Source organism: Equus asinus, chromosome 2 (genome assembly GCF_041296235.1).
Source record: "Equus asinus isolate D_3611 breed Donkey chromosome 2, EquAss-T2T_v2, whole genome shotgun sequence".
NCBI classification, from domain to species: Eukaryota; Metazoa; Chordata; class Mammalia; order Perissodactyla; family Equidae; genus Equus; species Equus asinus.
Window position 1 is genome coordinate 95,145,601 of NC_091791.1, and position 21,627 is coordinate 95,167,227.

At 61.7% G+C, this 21,627-nt stretch overlaps 1 protein-coding gene across 12 annotated transcripts in view; it reads right to left on the reverse strand.

Annotated features, from left to right (window-relative positions):
• Positions 1 to 509: 509 nt before the first annotated feature.
• Positions 510 to 21,627, reverse strand: part of TSPAN14 (tetraspanin 14) — a 54,838-nt gene continuing 33,720 nt past the window's right edge. For 11 of the 12 annotated variants that reach the window (XM_070493976.1, XM_044760169.2, XM_070493982.1 and 8 more), the window contains 7 exons: positions 17,309 to 17,359; positions 15,416 to 15,562; positions 13,634 to 13,804; positions 11,652 to 11,777; positions 10,453 to 10,497; positions 8,521 to 8,640; positions 510 to 7,164 (listed from right to left, as the gene is read on the reverse strand). In XM_070493976.1, coding sequence (XP_070350077.1) covers positions 7,093 to 7,164; positions 8,521 to 8,640; positions 10,453 to 10,497; positions 11,652 to 11,777; positions 13,634 to 13,804; positions 15,416 to 15,562; positions 17,309 to 17,359 — 732 coding nt within the window. In that variant the 3' untranslated portion in view covers positions 510 to 7,092. The remainder of the gene's footprint in view (positions 7,165 to 8,520; positions 8,641 to 10,452; positions 10,498 to 11,651; positions 11,778 to 13,633; positions 13,805 to 15,415; positions 15,563 to 17,308; positions 17,360 to 21,627) is intronic. The other variant, XR_011496788.1, reaches the window with a different exon arrangement.

A 21,627-nucleotide genomic window follows, 5' to 3' on the forward strand; every position in this document is an offset into this window, starting at 1 on the left:
CCCCCAGACGCCTCCCAGGTGGCTGACCCTTCCCCAGGGCACCCGGGGGGTACCCTAACCCTCAGGCTACCCTTCCCACAGTGAGACTGGCTCCTCGGATTCCCTGCCTGGGCTCTACTTTAAAAAGCGAGCTCTGTCAAAGGGAGACCGAGTGGAAGGAAATGTGGAACAAGCAGAAAGATGTTGGTTGTCTCCACTGGAAAAGTGCACTGTGCAGCGCATATCTTTCCAGTCATCTGATCCTGGCTCCGGGTTTGCCGGGCCTGTCAGCTGCTTTACAACTCTGTACATCGCAGAGTTAACGCAAAATACTCCATCTGCAGACGCACAAACAGCATGCCCAAATGAGGCTCACCTGACCCCACTCGCCGGAAGAAAGACAGTCTCAGCGTTCCTGTGCTCCCTGTGGATCGATGGCACCTTGTGACTTCTCCTTGGAACCAGTTGTTAGTTTTACCAGCTCCCTCGTTTGATCAGTAAGTGAATAAAATCTTGGACACGTGCATATGTAATATTTATCTGAGCGATGCTTTATTTTACTTTCTAACAAAGGGCACAGGAAGGATCACTGCCTCTCAGAAATGGGAAGACTCGCCAGGGTCCACGCAGCACAGAAACCGGCTCCAACCCCTCCATGTCACTCCCAACAGGAGGGAGGCGTATAGTCTGGGTTTGCACACCTCCAGGGACGGGGTGCTCAGTCCATCCTAGAGGCCTCTCCAGTTCTTTCCGTATAGGACCACAGCTGTGCTGATTTTAAAAAACAGAACAAAACAAAACAGCAGATCTAAAGCCAAAAGGAAACACAACGGCGCCCCCTGCTGACAGATGGATGACGGTTCGGGCCCAAGGAATCAAATCATCAGTGCACGGCCTCAGCCCTGGGCTCCTCAGAGGCGCGTGGGGCTGAAATGCCGGAGGACACAGGTGGCAGTGCCACCAGGAGGCGAAGCACAGGGTGCATGACGGGCTCCCACTGCCTGAGGACAGAACTGTGATGGAGGCACCTGACCTGCTGCCTTTCCCAGCCCTGGGGACTCACAGGTTTTTAGACACAAAGGTTTTCTCCTGGGAGGGGGCCGGGCCAGCACAGTGGGGTCCGGGCACTGTCTTACACACGTCACGCCCCAGGGGCTCCAGTCCTGCTGAGCCTGCCCACCACAGACATGGAGTCCTCCCCGGGGCAGGCGAGAGGTGGATGGGCCCCCTCTGCAGACAGCCCGGACCCCTTGGCAGGCGAGGGCCAACCTGCTTGCTCCAGGGGCGACGTCTCTGGTTGTATTGGTTTCTGGCAGGACCCACACTCCAGGTCCGAGGCAACCCCTCCCCACACCCCGGCCCTGTGATGCAGGAAGCAAAGACCTCAAGGAGCTCTGCTGAGGCTCCAAGACTTGAAGCCCATCCCACAAGGACAGGCGTGGATCCTTCCATGTCAGTCCAGGTGGAAGCTCACAGGTGGGGATGCCACCCCTGGAACCTCTCAGTGACCGAAACAGCCGTAACTTGGGGGCCCGCTACTTCACCCGCCTCCCCTCATTCAGTCCTTGGAACCACCCCACATCGGGGGGTTATCCTCATTTTACAAAAAAGGCTCAGAGAAGTTAAGCAACTTGCCAGAGGCCACAGGGCTGGTGAGAAGCAGGTGACTGAGGACTCAGCACCTCTCAATTATCCCAAGCTCTCACATCAACACGCACTCACTCACTTGAGACTCTGAAATCTTGTGAAATAAAACCAGTGATCTCCACTTTACAGGTGAAGAAGCTGGGCACTAAGGCATTTTGGGTTTTGGGGGGTTTTTTTTTGAGCCCGAGCTCAGACGCAGGCTCAGCACTGTTCCCATCCAAAGGAGCCTGCTGGCACTCGAGGAAACAGACAATCCCATGAGAGCCTCCCAGTGTCAACGCCTCTCCTCCCCTCCCCACTGCCCTGGCTCCACGTCCAGCTGTGCCTGTGTGCGCACCTGCCTCTCTGGGAGGGGGCTGCCTTCCTCCGGGAGCAGGACCCACCCGGCCGTCGGGGCAGCAATGGGCGGTGAGCTGTCCAAACCCCCAGGCCCCATCGCAGGGCACCAGGGCGTTCGCAGAGATGAGGCTGCGACGTGACATCACAACACCACATCCTGGAGCTCCAGACACCTGGCAGATGCCAGGCTGGTGTCTGCCCAGTCCTGGGCTCCCTCCCGGTGCAACCTCGGGGGTGGCACAGAATCTCAGCACGGGTCCCGACCTCCGCTGGAAGACACTGCCCAAATTCCTCCAGTCCCAGAGGACCAGCTACCTCTGAAGGCCAAGGCGGACAGCATGGGCCACCTTGCCCCTCTTGCACAGCCTCCCTGTGGAATCTGTGCTGTCATAGGCCAGAGGCTACTGGGGGGAGTCCTTGGAGAGACATCACTCCCTCCCAATCACCCTCCTCGGCCCAGAACCAGCCCTTCCATGGCGGATGCTCAGGGCACCCTCGCCACACATCAGCCATAGCCTGGCAGCGACAGGCTGGCCCTAGCCCTTACAAACACTTCTAGGAAGTAATTCCAACAACAAAACACCGCAGGGTCTTATAAGCCCTCGTAAGAGCAAAACACGGCACCGACTGACACGCCCACCCACAGACGTGGAATGTGGGTTGTTGGCGGCCTCCCTAATGCTCACGCCCTTCCATGGGGGCTGTTTCCCACCACTCGGTCTCAGTGGGACCGACAAGCACAGGAGGTCCTGGGGGGCCCTTCCCTCAATGGCTTCCCTGCCGTGCTGTCCCCATCACCAGGCTTGAGGTTTCCGGGTGCGGTCTTCCCTCCCTCCACCTCGGGGGATGGGGACTCTGGAAGGCAGAGCAGAGGGAGGTGAAGAAACCAGATCCTGCGGGCATCATGGAGCCACAAGAGTCAAACCAGCCCTGAAACTCACCCACCTCCGGACTTTCCAGTCCCAGGAGCCAAAACCCTCCCCTCGTGGTTTCAGCTAAATCGGGTTTCTGTTACCTGCGCCTGTAGACACACCCCGTGCAGAGCAATTTCCTTCACTGGGGCATGACCGTCGGAACGCACCGCAGGCGGTGATGCACTGGTGGAGAGAGACAGGCTTCTGAGACAGATTAAGTAGAATCAACTGTAGTGTAAAACATACTTCTCATTTGTGTGAAGAAGGCCTCTGAACATATGCAGGCCCTTCCGGACTGGAGCTCACTGGTGGCTGCCTCCGGGGACAAGACAGTGTCGTTTCACACTGTCCCATGTTTGGATTGCTTTACTCATACATTAAAAAAAAAAACTAGTTTCAAAGTGATTCAAGGTGGCAAAGCTACAGTCTCAGGTGATAATTTATTTTGGAAGTTATGAACTGTGTTCCCGAAAGCCCTGCTGGAACACAGGTGCAGAGCACAGGGGCAAAACTCAGAGCGGAACCACCCACCCGGACCTTGTAGGGAACGCTGACTGCCTCCTCCAAGGCCGGGTCTCTAATGCTGGTGCCTCGGTCAGAACAAGAGCCCCTTAAGCGGCCATGACCTTCCTTCCTCCCAAAGTTGTGCTGCAGCCTGGTTCTTCAGTGGCTGCTTCGGGTCTTCCTGAGGCACCCTGGAGACCCCAAAAGCGATGAGAGAATGAACAGACCTTTACTGAAGCCTTTGAGGGGGAAAAGCCAGGTGGGGCTGACTTTACAAGGAGCGAGAAGGCCCTAAAGCTGTGTGGGTCTCTGGATTTTTGGAGAACGCCCCGGTGAAAGAGGACAGCGTACAGCCAGCCAGCCTGTCCTGGGAGGCACGCAGCATCCTCCTGGGTGACAGACAAGCACAGCGAGCACTTCACCAAGACCCACCACTGGGGACAGGGGACCACGGTTTGGAGGCTGACAACCTGGACGCCCTGCGGCCCTGTGGCCACAGACACCACACACTGCGCTGGACCCGGAGGCCCACTCCTGAGGTCATATGGTTCCGCACTCACCTGGTGCAGCCAAGGGCGCTGAACCACTGCCAGACAGGGCTGAGCACCCGACACCTGGCGGGACCTTCCAGGACAGGAGGCCTTGGGTGCTGGGCCCCTGTGACGGCCCTCCCCTTTCTCTGGGCCTCTGCTGTCCCTGCTGCTGAGGCGAGGCCACCCTCCTCTGCTGGCCTCTGACCCAGCCTCCTCTTGTGGGGAGCTCTCCCCTGGGGCCCCGAGACTGCAGGGTCTACACTCACAAGCATACCCCTTACCCAGCGGCGGCCCCAGCACAGTCTCTCCTGGAGAGAAGGCTGCGTCCAGTCCCCCTGCCCAGCCCAGAAAGCTCTCCCCCGGCTTGCTGCCGCTCCCGCCCCCTGCATCAGCACAGACGGTCTCTCTCCCCGCTCACAGCCCGGCCCTGTGGGCAGCCAGAGCCCCTGAAGGCAGGTGAGCCGAGAATGGCAGGTGCAGCTGGAGGCAGGACGAGGATGGCAGGGAGGGTCAGACACCCACGACCCTGGGCCCAGACGCAGGGGACTCCAAGGATGGGGTGGTCCAGACTGTCAGGTGCTGCCGAGGCCAAAAGAGTGTGGTGCCTGGAGTGACAGCTGTCAGTCAAGTGAGGAGAGTGGCGGGTGGTGATGGAGACGGGTACACAGAGCCCAGACAGGCAGCTGCCTGGGATGTGGACACGTGATGGGGACAGAAGGAGAGGAGGTGGGACAACCAACATGGCGAAGTCCTGGGAGGAGGTGGGCAGGTGAGGCACAGGGGAGCAAGGAAAGACTGGGCAGCAAGAGCGACCGGGGGCTGAGAGGTCACAGCTGGCCTGTCACTGTCTGGGGACTCAGGGCAGCTGGGCCCTTGCAGAGTGGCAGGAGGCTGCCCAGTGGCCCCATACAGAGGGCCATATCCACCTGGACTCCCCTGTGCACATCTGTTCTGCGTTTCTCTTCCACCCTCATCCAGCCACAAGGAGCCAGGGGAGACAGCTGAAAATCACCAGAGTCCTGTGAACGAATTGAAAACAAACCTCTCCCTGAAAAGACACAGCTAGACCCCACCCTGAACGGGGCCGGGCCCTGTGAAAACCCGAGAGGGGTCCAGCTGCCAGTCAACCGGAACAGACGGGACAGCAAGAGCCCCCCAGGAGCTGCTTGGCCACACACCAGCAGTCAGCATCTATGGCCACCGACTCCCCCAGGGCAGGCCGGGCCAGAGGACCCCGGCGATGGGGCGCTGCCACCAGCCCCTCCACAGATGGGCCGGCAGCTCATGCAGCGTCCAGGGTCCAGCCCAGCGTCCCTGCACCCTTCGGCCTGGATCATTCTGCCTGGGGCGGACAGAGACAACCTAAAATCCTGTTTCCTCCGGGCCTGTGAGGTCAGACTCTTCAACCTCGTGCTTCTAGCTAAACATAACTAAGCCCTGAGCCAGCCTGTGCCAGCTGCACCCTCCACACAGAGGCGACTGGGAGGGGCACAGGGAGTCTAAAAGTTCACTTGGTGCCACTCATTTCAGCCTGTAGCCACCATGGACCCTCCACATCCACCTCCTGTTGTGTCAGCCACACCCCATCCCGCTGGTTCCCTTGGCAGCCAGGGTTCCCCTGAGATGCTTAATGCCACATAGATGTAACCCAGAACAAAAACCACCAGACACCAGCATTAGTATAAAGATATATTCCATAAAAGAGTTTGGCAGTCAAAGAAAAGCATCACAGTTCCTAAAACACAAGCATTCTTCTCCCCCTCGTCTACGGGAAAAACTGTAAAAAAAAAAAAAAAAATTGTAACAACAACATGGACACACACCCAGTGGCACCCACCACACCAGCACGTTCACTTGGGCAGGAGGCGGAGGCAGCACTCGACCCCTGGACCATGAGGACAGAACTGGCACGAGGTCCAGGGAGGCGTCAGAAAGCAGCCAGCTGGACGCACGCGGTCCTCCATCCCCCCGGGGTATTGGGTACACTAGACAGATGTCACTCCCAGGAACGAGCCCGGAACAGCCCGGACAGGAAGGGTGGACAGTGTCGGAAGACGCCCCGGTCTGGGGAGAGGTCCCCTCGAAAGCCAGGGTGACAGTCTGGGCGTCTGGCAGCGCGGGCTGGGCTGGCCGCACAGCTCCTCCCCGGGGGTAGGGGGGCAACCCAGGCCGACCAGCCCGTGCACCCGGCCGAGAGCAGCCCTGGCCCCAGGCGTCACCGGCTCCGGCTGGCTCCTGGGGTGCAGCTGGGGCACAGGATTCAAGTTGTGGGTGAGTTTCAGTAGCACCGAGACCGGAGTGAGGCGAGCCGGGGAGAGTGGGCTGCCAGGGCGCAGGTGGTGAGGGGCGCGCAGCAGCCGGATGTCAGGCAGCAAACGGGCCGCTGCAGGGAACCGAGCCTGGCCTCTTCCCAGGCGCCTGGCAGCTGCTCCGGACAACGCCGGGGCACGCAGAAGCGGGGGACAACACTCTTACCGATAAATAGACTATTTACACACTTTAGAAAAGGGGGCCAGCTGTCGGGGAACCCGCCCTACTCCTTGCATCATGGGGCCCAGCGCGGTGGAACCGGACACAGCTCCCGCCTGCAGGGAGGGAGGGACGGGGTCCCAGAACTCATCCCACACCCTGGCTCAGGCTATGTCACGGGAGGTGGCAGAGAATCGCACACGTGCCCGACCCTCAGAAGCCGCAGGGCCGGCACTCAGGCGTCCACTCACTTGCACGTGCCCCGCCCCCCACCCCCCAGCCCCATCACAGGCTGCACGGGGCCTCGTCCATACCTGCCGGGCCCCACCCACATCCCGCTCCCAGACACGGCTGTCCCCCCGGCCGGCACCCACGGCACAGTGTCTGCAGACGCTCCAGGGCACCAGGTCAGGCCCTCCTGGCAGCCGTGAGCCCCGACCATCCCTCAGTCGCCGCCCCCACGTGAAGACACATCTTGTCTCTGGGAGACCCCGCCCGGCAGGGGTCTTGGTCACACAGTTGTGCAGGTAAGACGGGCCTCGTCTTCAGCACCAGCAAGAAGCAGCAGAGAGACACATCACGCTGATGCTGAAGACGGGCCGCCGGCTCCGGCTCGGGCGGCCGCTCCCTCCCTGTGGACCAGTTGACGAGGGGAAGGGCCGAGGCCCCCACGGCGTGGCTCAGCTCCGCTCGCTCGTCTTCGCTCCTCAGAAGTGATGGCCTGCCTTCACTGCCTCAATGTCCGAGATCAGGGTCCTCGCCAGGAAGATGCCGAATATCTGCAACCAGAGCCAGCAAAGCAGCTGCCATTAGCTAGGGGCCCAGAGGGAGAGGGCGGCCCAGAGGGAGATCCAGAGAGAGAGGGCGGGGCACAGGGGGGCGCAGAGAGAGAGGGCGGGGCAGAGGGGGACCTAGAGAGAGAGGGCGGGGCAGGGGGGGGCGCAGAGGGAGAGGGCGGGGCAGAGGGGGACCCAGAGAGAGAGGGCGGGGCATGGGGGGGTGCAGAGAGAGAGGGCGGGGCATGGAGGGGTGCAGAGGGAGAGGGCAGGGCAGAGGGGGGGTGCAGGGAGAGAGGGCGGGGCAGAGGGAGGGCGCAGAGAGAGAGGGCGGGGCATGGGGGGGTGCAGAGAGAGAGGGCATGGCAGAGGGGGACCCAGAGGGCGAGGGCGGGGCAGAGGGGGGCACAGAGCGGGGCTCAGAGGGAGAGGGCGGGCGCAGAAGAAGAGGGTGCAGGCACCCCGTGCTGCTCACGTTCCCGCGCCCACCCTGCGGAGACAGCAATCCGAGCCCGCGGGGAGGTGAGGCCCACCCCCATCCCCAGCGGGCCCCGGGAATCTGCGCTGCTGCTTCCCTAGAGCCCAGAGGGCAGCCAGCAGATGCCACAGCAGCACCGGGCACGCGGCCCTGTGCCCAGCACGACTGTGCACGCCACGTACCACTGGCCGGAAGCACGCGGTGCCCGGTGAAACCAGAAGTAACAGGGCCAACCTGACTTTCTAATTCCCAAAAACTAAATCCTGAATGTTCCCTGCAAGCCTGGATTCCATCTTGACCCAGGCTGTCCCTGATTTGGGCTGTGCTGATGTCTGAGCTACCTTCTGACCCTGGGGACGGGGACAGTCACGTGGGAAGACTGAAGTTTTCTACCAGGAACAGACTAACGGGAACCCCAGGACTCTGCTTTCTTTCCTCCCTTTAAATTCTCGTGGTTTGTATTTGATGAGCCGGTTCTTCTGAAGTCTGAATCCCCTGCCCAATTTGCAAGTAAACTTTTTCCTTCCTTTTCTAGATGGCTGGGTCTTGGGGCCTTCCCCCGAGATGTCGGCTGCCTGGAGGAGGGTGTGAACAGCTGGGGCCCAGACCCCCCTCGGTGACCCTGCAAGGTGAGGTCGGAGCCCGCTTCATCCGTGGGGGCCTCCACACAACACAGCATCCCCAACCCAGAGCAGGGCACGCAGGGGAACCGCCCACGTCCCTGCCTCGCTGAATTCCTGACCTCCTGCCCCGAATCCTTCTCCTGGCCGAAGCCAGCCCGTCCACCCGAGGCCTTGCTGCCCCCTCGGCCACCAATGTCTTTCATGTGAGGAACCGGGTCCAACCCAGACGGGAGAGTGAGCCACCGAGGGCGGACAGACCTGCAGCAGGGAGATGGCGATGAAGACGCCGGCCACGATGTAAATGTTCCGTGGGAGCCAGCCCTCCAGCGCCGGGATGCAGCCTTTCGTGAAGATGGACTCCTCCCACTTGCCCTTCAGCTGCAGGGAACACCACCAGGGCCTGAGACATGGCCACAGGCTATGCCCACCCAGTTCCCACGGGCTCCCACAGGGCAGTGCAGAGCCCGCAGGAACGAGGACCCAGGAGGCAGGTCTCAGGCCCGGTCCCTCCCTGGGCAGGGTGCACCTTACAACCTCCCTGAGCCAGGCTCCCTGCTGCAACCTGGACCTGCCTCTGTCAGGGTGTCCACAGGCTTTTCTTTTTTTTCATTTTTTTCTTTTTTTCTTTTTTTTCTTTTTTTTTTGCTGAGGAAGATTGGCCCTGAGCAAACATCTGTGCCAATCTTCCTCTTTCTGTATGTGAGCCGCTGCCACAGCACCACCGCTAGTAGATGAGTGGTGTAGGTCTGCGCCAGGAACGGGAAGGGAACCCGGGTCCCCAAAGCTGAGCACACTGAACTCAGGCCACTGGGCTGGCCCCCCACAGACCTAAAGGTCAGCTCAGTCCCCGTTCCTCACAGCCCACCCCTGGAGAAAGGGGGTGGGGCTTGGAGAGGAAGAGGGGCCTTTAGGGGTAGAAGCCAGAAGGGGGCTCAATGTCATCTGGGGAGCTGGCCAGAAGGACGGACGGACAGTGGCTGCTCAGACTGTCCCCAGCCTGGGGAGGCTGGCACCAGGAGCCGGAGATGTGCCACCTGGCTCCCTCCCATCCTGCCTCCTGATGGCGGCTCCTGAGCGCGGGATCTCCCAAGGCATACATGCCCACCACCTGCACAGCAGCCAGCCCGGGCCTCACTGCCCAGCCCAATGCAGATGGGACAGGAGCTCTCTGGAGTGGTGTCGGGCTGGACTGCGTCCCCCAAACTCACACGTCCAAGTCCTAACCCCAGGGCCTCAGGACGTGACTATGGTTGGAGACAGTGCCAATACAGAGGTGAACAAGTTAACCTGAGGTCATACAGGCCCCCATCCAACAGGCCTGTGTCCTTGTAGGATGCAGACACGGAAGACCATGTGAGGACACAGGCAGGAGGCTCTGTCCATGGGCCCAGGAGGGAGGCCTCAGGAGAAACCAGCCCTGCAGACACTGGGTCTGGACCCCTAACCTCCAGAATGCTGAGGACATGACTTCTGCCGCTTAAGCCACTCTGGGTACTTCGACGGCAGCCCCAGAAACCGATCCAGGGGCAGCGAGATTCCTAAGTGGAGACAGCAGCTGAGGTGGACATGGGCCCCTCCCTGTGAAACGGAGGCCACTGCAGGGCGGCGGCAGGTTTCCCACACTGGAGGGACATGTCCCGCGTGGCACGGCCAACAAGAAGGGCGTCCAGTGATTCCCCGAGACACCCCCCACTTCAGAACAGCAGTCACTCATCACCACAGGTACCAGAGCGAGGACCAGGGCGGACTCTGCTCATCCAGGTGCACATCCCTGCGGCCTGTGGAAAGTCCTGGAGGACGGGGCCTGCTCCTGCCCTGAGACCCCACGCCCTCCTGCTGTCACGCTGCCCCGGACGGCGGCTGGAGCAAGCCCCACGCTTGCACAGCTGCATCCAGGATCCTACGTCACAGACACCCGGATCTCAGAGTCTGTCGCCCAGAACTCTCGTCCGACCTCTTTCCACTAATGCAGCAATGGCTAGGTTTGTGGCTACAGTCCATGGGGCTGGAAATCACGGCCCTTGCTGTCCCCGAGTCCTGCTGCCACCAACAAGGAAGGGAGCACATGTGCTCCGCTCAGACGGCACCTCTGGGCCGCATCCTGGTTTCCCACTCCAGTTGGCACCCGGGCTAAATCAGGAAGCTGGACCACAGGGAACACACCCGGAGAACTCCTGACGCCGGACTCACCTGAGTCCTGACGTCGTATCCACACTGCGTGTTCACGACTTTTTGCTGTAAGAGAAGCAAGAAAAATCAGCCATTTTTGATCTCAAGAAGATGACGGTAGAAAGCTCTAGCAACCTCACAACCAAACGCCGGTGCAGATTCCATCCTGGCTCACGTCCTACAGTCACGCTGCCAGCGGACTTCTCCTGCTGGGACGGGGGCTGGCAAACCTTTCATGTGAAGGGCTGGACAGTAAATATTTCAGACCCGTCTATGCAGCAACTACTCTGCTGTGTTGCTGTAGTGTGAAAGCAGCCATCAGCAGCACGTAAACAAACGGGCACGGCTATATTTCCATGACACTTTCCTTACGGGCACTGAAATGTGCATTTCATGTAATTTTCACGTGTCACAAAATATTACCTTTCTGATTTATTTTCAACCATTTAAAAATGGCTGAAACCATTCTGGGCTCACAGGTCGCACAGGGGCAGAGAGCAGGCCACATTCGGCCTGGGGGTCACAGTTTGCCAGCCCTGGGGCCAGGAGGTAAAAGTCACACTTGTTAAACATCTCACAGTCAAGTGGAGACCTCAGACATGGGCCATACAACCTCCCAGAACGCAAGCCACTCTGGGTGGGGACTCGCCCACGGGACAGAGACGACGCCCCAGGGCCCAGAGCCAGGCCTTCGGGACAGCACTGTGCCCTGGGATGGGCTCTGCTCTGTTCAGGCTCAGTCCAGGCAAACGCTCAGTGCTCCCTCAAGGGTCATCGCAGGGGCTCAGGGTCTGGAACCAAAGGACCAGGGCATGAAAACAGGTGAAGAAAGAACAGGGGAATTCTCTCTCCCCCGATGGTAATGCATGCTGCTGTCCCGCTGCCCCCGCGGGCTGGAGGGCGAGCTGGAGGACGGGCGTTTCCTCCAGAAAGGGGGGAAGGAGAGGGCAGGCCCGGGCCGGTTGGCAGCACCCTGTCCCGGCGCCCAGAGGGAGCAGGAGACTGTTTCTCTCCTGCCTCACCCAGAACACAGGGCCAGGGTGGGCCACACAAAGGCATTCCTGGAATTTACACATCTAGGAGCTCAGAGCTCAGGAGCCCTGGGGCGGTGGGGGGAGGTGAGCAGGGCATTCATCCAGCCTTAATCCAGGCCCAAGACCCTGAGTCAGGGACCGCTTGGCCCCAGGAGGGGTGCTCGGCCCAGGCACAGGCTGACTCACCGCAGGGTCAGGCACGCAGCAGGAGAAGGGCACCCCGCACTTCTCGCGGCTGTAGCTAGCACCGCTGCAGTTGAAGTAGACGTTAAGGTCCCAGTCTTCAGGGCCGTACGCCCCACAGCACTGGTTCTGCAACCAGACGCCAGAACGTCAGGGTCTCCGACAGGGCTGGGCTCACCCAGGGGTCGGTCCCGGGGCAAGTACGCCAACGTGGACCACCCCCTGACCTCCCACATGCATGGAGAGGCTGAGTGACACGACCCAGGCAGCCCCTACAAGGAGGCTGCAGCCACACCACCTCCCGGGCCACACGCATCACAGGCTCCGCACAGGACACCAGCACCGGCTCCATCCCTCCTGACACTGGGCTCTCCCCTCTGGCCTGCCCTGCAGGCCCCTCTGCACCGAGATGCACCCTCCGCCACCCCAGGGGACCCTCCTGTGGGCAGCGCGTCCTCCTCCCCAATCCCCTTCCAGCGGGCCTGGTGACCCCTTCTGTCTCTTTACATAAACCAGCTATTGCCTGTCATTCCCAGGAAGGAACTGGGCCTGGGCAGATGGTAACACCATCGACGCTCTGCCCCAACCAGGGTCTCTAGCCCTCCACACCCCCACAGCTGGTGCAGCTCAAAGAAAACACCCATCTTTCTGAACACCCGTAAGACCAGCCCCACCGACAGCAGCGCTCTGCCGGTAATGGCGTCCCGACCGGAGGGCAGACTCGTAGCTGCATCTGCCCCTGCAACTGATGGCCATGCCATGTCACAACACACACCCAGGACTTTCGGTGGCTTCACTTCTAAGCTGAACCTGTCGACCCACTGCACCCCGGGGTTCCAGGAGCTCTTCGGTTCCCTAACATCTCGCCACAGGAAGCACCGTGATTTACTGAGAATTTACTATTTTTAAAAAAGAAGGCAGGCAATGGAGAAAAGGACAGCGTCTTCAAGGCTGGGGAGAGGAACCAGCCAGCATGCTGGATACCAGCAAGCCCAGGCTCTGAGTGGACAGAGCAGAACCGAATGCAGGCAGAGGTGGCCAGCAGGGCTCCAGAAAGCGGCTGGATGGTGACTGTCACAGGCTAATACAGGCCACCCTTAACAACACAGAAAGGATCTCTGGTCACAGAAATGGGTTCTGCTGGATCCCATGACACCCAGAATAAGGGCAAGAGGAGTCTTGATTAATAAGGAGGGCAGACTGCAGTTATTTTCAACACTTGCGAACCGCGCTGTGCTCAGTTCTGAGGGAGCTGGGTTTTCTGGCAGAGCACAGTTGGCCTGGGGGCACGGGGTCCTCCCAGGGTAGGGACACTGGCCCCAGCCTCCAGGTACAGCCACCCATGAGGGGGATGGACACCAGATGGAGCAAAGGCCCCGACCTGGGACTGGTTACACAAAGCCCAGGACGTGTTCCCAGAAGGTGACATTCCTCTCCACCGGCGGAAGCACCCCCCAGGCGGGTAGGCCTCCTCAGACAGGAAGGGGAAGAGGCCCCGGGGAGGGAGGGGCGGGAAAAGCCTCAGACGGCAGGTCACGCGCCAAGGGAGGTGGCGGTGCCCTGGTGCCCGTGGCGCCCGGGCCCCCAGGCAGGGGAGGAGGGGACCGACCCTGGGGGAGGGTAGCCAGGGAGGCCGCGCCTGCCGCCCAATCCAAGCAGGGTGGGCACGGGAGCAAGTGCAGGCAGGCAAAGCAAAAGCCAAGCTGGCCAGGCCCCTACCCTGGCCCGGCAAGCGCCCCCCCCCCCCCAGGCCCAGCCCCAGCCCCAGCCCCAGCCGCACCGAGCCCGCCACCGCCCCGCCCCCGACGGGCCCAGCCCCACCCGCCACGGGCCCTGCACCCCATGCGCCCGCCCGAGCCCCCCATGGGTCCCGCCATGCCCCCACACCGGGAGAGCCCCGCCACCCACGAGTCCCACCGACCTCCCCACGAGACCCGCCGAGCCCCCCCCGAGCCCCCACACCGCGAGAGCCCCGCCGCGCTTACGGCCTTCTGCAGGGAGTCGATGAGGTTCTGCAGGTCGATGTCGTCGCGGTAGGACCTGATGTTGCTCTCGAAGAACTCGCGGAAGCGGTCCCGCACCCAGTCCTGGAACAGGAAGGCCAGCACGGCCACGGCCAGCTCCAGGAAGAAGATGAGCACGATGGCGCCGCAGAACTGCAGGGTGAGGGCGCGGTCAGCCACCTGCAGCCCGGCGGCCGTGCTCAGCGGACCCGGAGACCCGTCTTCGCGGCGCTCCGCACCGAGGCCCGGGGGACGCGGGGAGCGCGAGCTGGTCCCTCCAGCAACTCCGCCTGTCTGCAAAGCGGGGTGTTCGCCCCGCCCTGGCTTGTGGGCAGGAGCGAAGCACAGCAAGCTCCGGGCCAAGTGCCGACTGTGCCCTATGAGGCAGCCCCCCGACAAGGAGGAAAACCCCACGGGAGGGATGGCCATCCCACCCGCCAGGCCATCAGCGCCGTCAGGGCAGGGCCTGTGCCGCAGACACCCCTTCTGACCACTCTCCCCACCGCCACCATCCGAATTGCTAGGCATCTCTCGTCACCCGCGCTTCAGGGATGGGGAACGAGGCCGCTCGGTCCATGGAGCTTGCCCAGGGCGCACAACGCACACGGGACGGCTGAGCTCCCGACCAGCTGGCTACAGCCATGAGCTGCCAGCGTCTCCACACCCACCCCGCCTGTGAGGACGTGACAGCCCACCACACGACCACCTCTCCAGAGCACGCTGCCCAGCCTCGACAGCAGGAGCCTCCTGCAGGGCCCCCAGCCACAGCGGTACCGCCTCCGCCCAGCCGACTCTGCCCGCAGAACACATCCACACAGCCTCTACCACGGCCGTGCAGCACAGGAGTGGCTGTACCACACCTGGCACACACAGGGCCTTTCAAGACAAGACAGAGAGAAGTGCACACACATCAACAGACGCACATGTACAGACACAAGCATGCACACACGTACACAGATGCACAGACATGTACACACATGCACAAATACACACGCAAACACAAAGGCATACATGCAAACACGTGCACACACATGCATGCGCGCAAACGCGCTCACGCACACACGTACGTGCACACTCACGGAAACACAACGCAACCACACATACACACACGTATGCACACACATACGAGGCCCTCCAAAATGCAATCTCCACTCACACAGATGACGCTAAACATAGCATTTTTAAGAGGAAAAAATTAGGAAAAAAAACACGTTTTTTGCTTTTTAAGTTAAGCCCAGGAAAGAGAAAGCTTGATCTAATAAATCCAACAAATAATATATTGTAAAACATGATTATGTGTTTTCCCCACCAGGTGCCATCTAATTTTAACTGAACGCATTTCAAAAGGAATTTGTATCTAAATATAAACCCAAACTCTTAGTAACCCGAGTTCTGCCAGGAAATCAAGGATTCTGCAACACACACCCAGCAGATTGACACGCCCAGGAGGGAAACGATGTCCCACCATCACTGGCACATCTTTTCATCTCAGCCCGTAGGGCAAAGGTGAGGGGCAGAACAGACAAGCTGTTCTCAACCTGAGGGAAGGTCAGAGGCCCACTCCTCCCGGGAAGAGGAGCTGGCGTGGCTGGCCTGCTCCCTGTAGCTGTACCACTCGGTGGGCAGCGGGATACAGAAGACCGCACCCCCACTACTGGGGAGTGGGGGGCTGGTAAGAGTGGCGCCGCCCACCAGATCTGGTGAGAGCCCGCCCAGCAGGGCCCGCCTCCGCCCCCTCCCCGCCCCCACGGCGCGGCCACTCACAAACTTGAGCAGGCAGATGTTCTCCCGCAGCGCCCCCACGCAGCCTGCGAAGCCCAGCGTGAACATCACCACGCCCACCATCAGGACCAGCACCACCGGATCGATTCCATGCATCCGCGTCACTTTGGTGAGGTCGGAGAGCACCCCCTGAAAGGGGCAGAGCAAGGAGGGCAGGATCAGCCGTGAAGGGAGCCAGAGTGCCCGGGGGGCGGGGCTGTGTGTGGAACGGAACTGAGGGTAGGGAGCCGCCTTCGCAGGCTCAGACGTCTCATTAGAAGCCAGGCCAGTGCGGCCCCTGCCCACCTGCCCCCTACAGGCCCCTCTGCCCAGGAGATCCTCGACCACCCCGCCCAGGGCCCTCACGTGCCGCGGTCCCGTCTCCATCCAGGCCATGCGTCCCCCGGGCAGACCCCGTGCTTCCCTGGGAGCTCGCAGGATGCCTATGCCAGGCCTGGGGTGGAGGGGGGCCTGAGGAGCCTGTGGTCAAGGCCCTTTGGAGCCACAGCCATTATTAGTGCCCCAACTTGGCCCGCAGCTCGCAGTGAACCCCACTCTCCTGAGACGGACGCTCTGGTGGAGAACAGGCCGCCGCGGCAGATGCAGGCGACGCTGCGCACAGACTGCACTGCCCATAGCGTGGCCGCTGGCCGTGCGTGCGACCAAGCACCTGAAACGTGGCCGCAGGACTGAAGAAACGAGGCTAACTTGTATTTCATTTTAACTAGTTTAAATATAGTTACTTGTGGCTAGTGGCAACCACAAGCGACAGGGCAGCTGTACAGGACGCACGGAAGTAAGGAGAGCGAGCTGGGACCTGGGACCATGATAGCGGGCCTCCACTCAGGCCCTGCCGGCGAAGCCACACGGTGGCGCTGTGAGCCACCACGGCACGGGGACATGGCCCGCAGTCCTAGGGCCCCAGAAAGAGAGCCCGTGGACCTGGGCGCCCCTCCTCCTCCAGGCAGTGAAGGGAGGTCTCCTGAAGGACCGAGGGTCCTGGTTCAGCCAGCCCACTCCACTTGCTCCTCCCCCCCCACGCCCCCCAGCCCTCACCACCCCCTGCTCCTCCCCCCATGCCCCCAGCCCTCACCACACCACCCCCCCCCCCACGGCCCACCACGCTCCAGCAGCTCCTCCCCCTATGCCCCCCAGCCCTCACCACCCCCCCACACACTGCCCACCACGTTCCACCAGCGCCTCCCCCAACACCCCCCCAGCTCTCACGTCCCACCCCCACCACCCACCCCAGCTCCACCTGCTCCTCCCCTAGCCCTGCCAGCCCTCACCACCTCCTGGACGGCCCACCATGGCTCCACCTGCCCACATGCTCTAGTCCCCTCCCCAGGTTACCACCGCCCCTTGTCCTAGCAGACAGTCAGAGCCCACTCTCCCTTCCCCAACTCTCCCGGACAGGGTGGGGGCGGTTCACAGGTGTGTGAGGATCTGCCCGTCCCACAGGTGTCCACTCCCTGCCTCAGGGGCTCTTTCTGTGGGCGAGGAGGAGAACCTCAGGGATAAACACGATGTGTCCAGGGGCCTGCAGGCTCCCAGAGGCACAGATGGGTCAGGACGCGGCCCGGGCCTGCCCTGGACACAGCTGCGGGCCAGCCCCCAGGTGACCTGGGGCTTCTGGGGACAGAAGAAAGGGCTCTGCACACCCTTGGGCTCAGAGACCAGCCGCCCTCTGGGACAGGCCCCCCACAGGGAGCAGAGCCAGTCGAGGACCAGGGGTTTTCACTGTCCCTTCAGTGACTGTTTCCAGGAGCTGCTCTGCAAAGATTTAATGATGACAAACCACTACCTTGCACAAGAGACACTCGTCGGGGGGAGTCTGGAGGAAGGGGTCTGGTTTTGGCGGCCAATGCACAGGGTCCTGGCGACGGTTACACCTACCTTTTCGCTCCATGCCCATAGTCCAACTCCGAGGAAGACGACTCCGGCCAGCTGGGCAGGGGCGGCGGGGAGAGAGAGAGACAGTTAGCTCGGAAGTCAAAACGCGCTTCTCACAGGGGTCCTCGCTGCTCACCGCAATGCTCCTGCTAGCGTCCATGACAGGCGGAGGGGGGCAAGGCAGCCCTTGGCCCCTGCAGGTGACGGGGACTCTCTGCCCAAGGACAAGGGGACGCTGAAGTTCTTCAGACAACCCGCACCCCCTTCCCTGACGGCTCAGACATGCTCCTCCAAACCCAGACAGCCCCATCCAGAGAGCAGGGGCAGCAGACCATCCGGGAGAGACCCCTGGGTCAGACATGCGGCCACGCCCTGTCTCTTCCCCATCCCACAAGCCCCTCCACTCGCTCCAGGGCACTCTCTGCTACGGATGGCTGCGCCCCTTGTGACCCCCACCCCAGGCACCCTCGCAGGCTCCGCACCACCGGGCACCGCCCTGCGGCCGCCCCAGACCTCCAGCCCCGAGACACACTGCGCACAGACAGCAGCTGCCCAGGCCACCTGCCAGCCTGGCCCAGGCCCCTCCCCGAGACACCGACTCCACATGGGGCACACAAACACTTGAGCATTAGTTACAGAATTAAGGTGGGCCTGCACTAAGCAATGAGCACCCAGGAAAGGCGGCATCCCACCCCACCCCACCCCACCCCCGACCGCTGCCCACAAGAGCCCCTGGGGCTGCCTCGCTTCTCTTGCATGTCACCACCACAAGGAGCCTCTGAGAATACGCTGTGCTGGGCCAGCATTTAGGGCCACTCATTGCACCCCCAGGATAAAAGCTCATCGGACCCCCAGGATAAACGCCGGCCTGGGGTCTCTATCCTCAGGCTTCAGGACTCCGCAGCCCCCTGAGCTTCCTGCTCACTCACTCCTCCCCAGCGGCTGCAGGAGACAGAAAGGCCTTTAAAGCAGCCCCGGGGATCTCGACCTCTGGATCACAGACCACTTTCAGGAAAGGCGCATGCGCCCACTATGCTGACAGATGGCGCAGCACCCAGTCTTCCCCGGGCGGGCACGCGCCTGTGTGCGGGTCCCCTCCCTGCACCTGCGGGAGCAAGCGCGGCCGCAGGGTGGCTAGACCCCAGCAGGGGAGGAGGGCCTGCCGCCAGGCTCTGTTGGGTCACTGGTTCCTCACTCCCGAAGTGACTCAGCAGATACTGGCTGGGTGCACCCCAAGTCCAGCCCTGGAGACAGCACCGAGCCCGCGCCGGGACCTGGGGTCTGCGCTCCAGGGAGGTGACAGGGCCTCTCCACCCCACCACTGGGACTCCCATCCTCCTCCTCCCATGGAGTGACCCGCTGATGAAGGTCTGTTTTCTGGACGGGGTGCGGGACGGCCTCCTTGCCCTCCCCAGGCGTCTCAGTGCGCAGGAACAGGCCCGAGGGGACCAGTCCTGCCGGCAGCCCCACCACTCCTCGGTGCCCGCGGCTGACTGGGGTCCTCCTACAAAGCTGGGCGCTCACCTGCCCTCACCCACACCACCGGCACTAGGCCCCCACCAGCACTGGCTCTGCGGCCACAGCGCACTCGGCGTCTTCCGCCACCCCTGTCGCTCCTTCCCCGTCTCTGGTCTCTTGGGTTGGTTCCTCCTCCTCTTCCAGGCCCTCTGAAGGCCGGGCGCCTTCCAGCTCGGTCCTGGCCCTGGGCCCCAGCCTTGGGGCTGACCTGCAACTCACATGGCCTAGACGCAGCCGCACTGCTGACTCACAACCCTCCCGCATCAAAGCCCCTGGCATCTGCCTGGCCTGTCGCGAATGCGGAGCCACACTTACATCATAACGCCCCAGACAGAGCCCTGGTCTCCCCAGCCCCCACGGGCAGCCCCCTAACTCTTCCCCGCCTCCTGAGATGCACCACCGTCCATCCACTCATTTAAGGAAGAAAGCCTGACCTCAGCTTGGCGCCTCTCCCTCCAATCCCACACTGGGTTCCACCTTCATCATACATGGTGCATCTGGGCCCCTTTCTTCCCACTCTGTTCCCACCCACCCTCCTCCTGCAGGGCCTCCTCGCGCTCTCCCACAGGTCCCCAAGCAACTAGAACAATCCTTTAAAAATACAGACCAGGTAACTCCCCTTCTCAAAATTCTCCAGTGACCTCCTTTTACACCAGGATAAACTACTCGCCATGGCCCACTCCGGAGGCAGGCCCACATCCCACCTCCCGCCCCCAGGCCACCCCACCCAGGCATTGTAACCCAGTCCTGACCTCACTGAACTCTTCTCCCTTGGAGCCCTGCCCCTGCCCCCTGGCCTAGAAGGCCCTTCCTCCACACCTCTTCCTGTCTTCCTCCAGCCCTTCCTTCAGCTCTTCAAACTTCCCCTGCTCAGAGCCTCGCTTTCCTGTCCTAGGTGGACAGCTCCCTCCCGTCCACCGCTCCTGACCTCCTTCCCCACAGGGCTGGCTGTCTGTCTGTCAAGTCTCCCCCACTCGGGCTGAGGGCAGCCTGCTTCTCTTTTGTTTGGGTTGTATCCCAAAAACTTGCAGAAGGGCTTGGCCACAGCAGGCACAGAGCAGGCGCAAGTGAGCGCATCACCAGGCGCCAGGACCGGGGTAGCCCTGGCCAGTGGTCATCCAGCTCCCCTCCGGGTACTCCCCAAGGTGGAGCCCAATCCAAAGCCCAGCCCAGCCCGGCGGTCAGGCCCCACGAGGGCGCTCGGATCACGGCAGGACAGGGTCACGAGGCTGTCCACCCCAGCCCCCATCCAGGGTCCCCAGCGAGCATTCCAGGCCCTGGAATTGCTTCCCGTGACAATCCACCCCCCGACCCCACGGTGGGACATGGACGGTGAGAATCACGGCCAGCTTGAGAAGCCGGCCCCAGCCCCACAGCACAGCTCTCCTCCGACACAAGGACCAGCTCTGAGAAGACGGGCTCAGGTTTCCTCCATTGTTTCAAAGGAAGAACTCAAGTTAACTTGCACCAGAAAGACAGGAACTGGGGGCGTCACATGTCAGGTCACGGGTTCCACCAGCACTGGCCCCGGGCGGGAACTCTGGGGACCAACAGAAGTCTCAGAGACGAGGAGACTGAGGAAGGACTAGATAGGGAAGCGACCTGTCTGGGAACTCACACAGCAGCCCCGTGAATGGGCACAGACGCTCGGTGGCACAAACGCTCGCTGGCGGAGCCCATCCCTGGAACTCGGCGAGGCAGACTGGGCGGTCTCCCCGGCTGCCAGCCACGTGGGAGCGACAGCTCAGCTGGGCGCCCTCCAGCCTCACAGCAGCCTTCTCTCTCTTCTACAATCTAATTAAATTCCCTCCCAAAGAACGGGGCCCAACTCCTGCCGAGCCCAAAGGAGGCCAGCCTTAGACCGTCAGGACAGATACCACGGTGGCCACCCTGGCAAGCAGCACCACCCTCCCCCCCGGTGCTGGACACTAAACACTGACTACCCCCAAGGAACCCCTTCTACACCCCTCACGCTGGAACCGTTACCCCATTTTTCAGTGAGAAAGCGCAGATGTGGGAGGATTTGGTGATCTGTTCAGAGTCACACAGCTGACTGGTGGCAGAGGTAGGAACCAAACCTCATGTCTCTGGGCCTCCTGACCACTCACAGGGCAGCCATCGACGCCAGGAGCAGCGAGTGGCAGCCTGCATCCCCACCACGCAGCAGTCACGGGCCAGTGCTGGGAGAGTCCGTGAAGGGGCGCTGGGCTGGGTAACTCTGAAGCCAGTGACCCCATCGGCAGGTGGTGAGCTCAGGTCACGCTGTGTCCCAACCAGGGTGGGTGGCCAAGGGAGCAGGGCCTCTTTGGGGTCACTGCAAAGATGGCTGACTTTCCACCTTAGGTGACGGCCCCTACGAAGGAAGGGGTAAGATCTTCTCAGGGAGCTCTGGGCGGGTCCAGCCCTGCCATGTCCTGGAAGCCACAAGGAGTCCCTTACCACAGGAGCAAGCCTGTGGCACTTCACGAGGCAGGCTCACATCACAGCGGAAGTGCAGACACCCAGTGAGGCCCTGCTGAACTGCAGGACAGTTTCAACACCAACCTGGTCAAAAGCAGCCCTCATCACCACGAGTCAGTGGCCCTGGCCCCTGGCAAGACCTCGTCTCTGTGTGTGTAAAGGACTTAGGCAATTTTGAGGACCTTCCTCAGCAAGCTCGGGGCAAACCACAGACAGCAATGCACCATGTGCAGCCCTTCCCCTCTGGTCCCGGTTCCTGCAAGTTCCCCGGCCAACATGCACAGAGCCCCTTGCCCTGGGCCACCTGCGGACGCCTCCGGGAAAACCAGAAGCAAAAGCAAGAG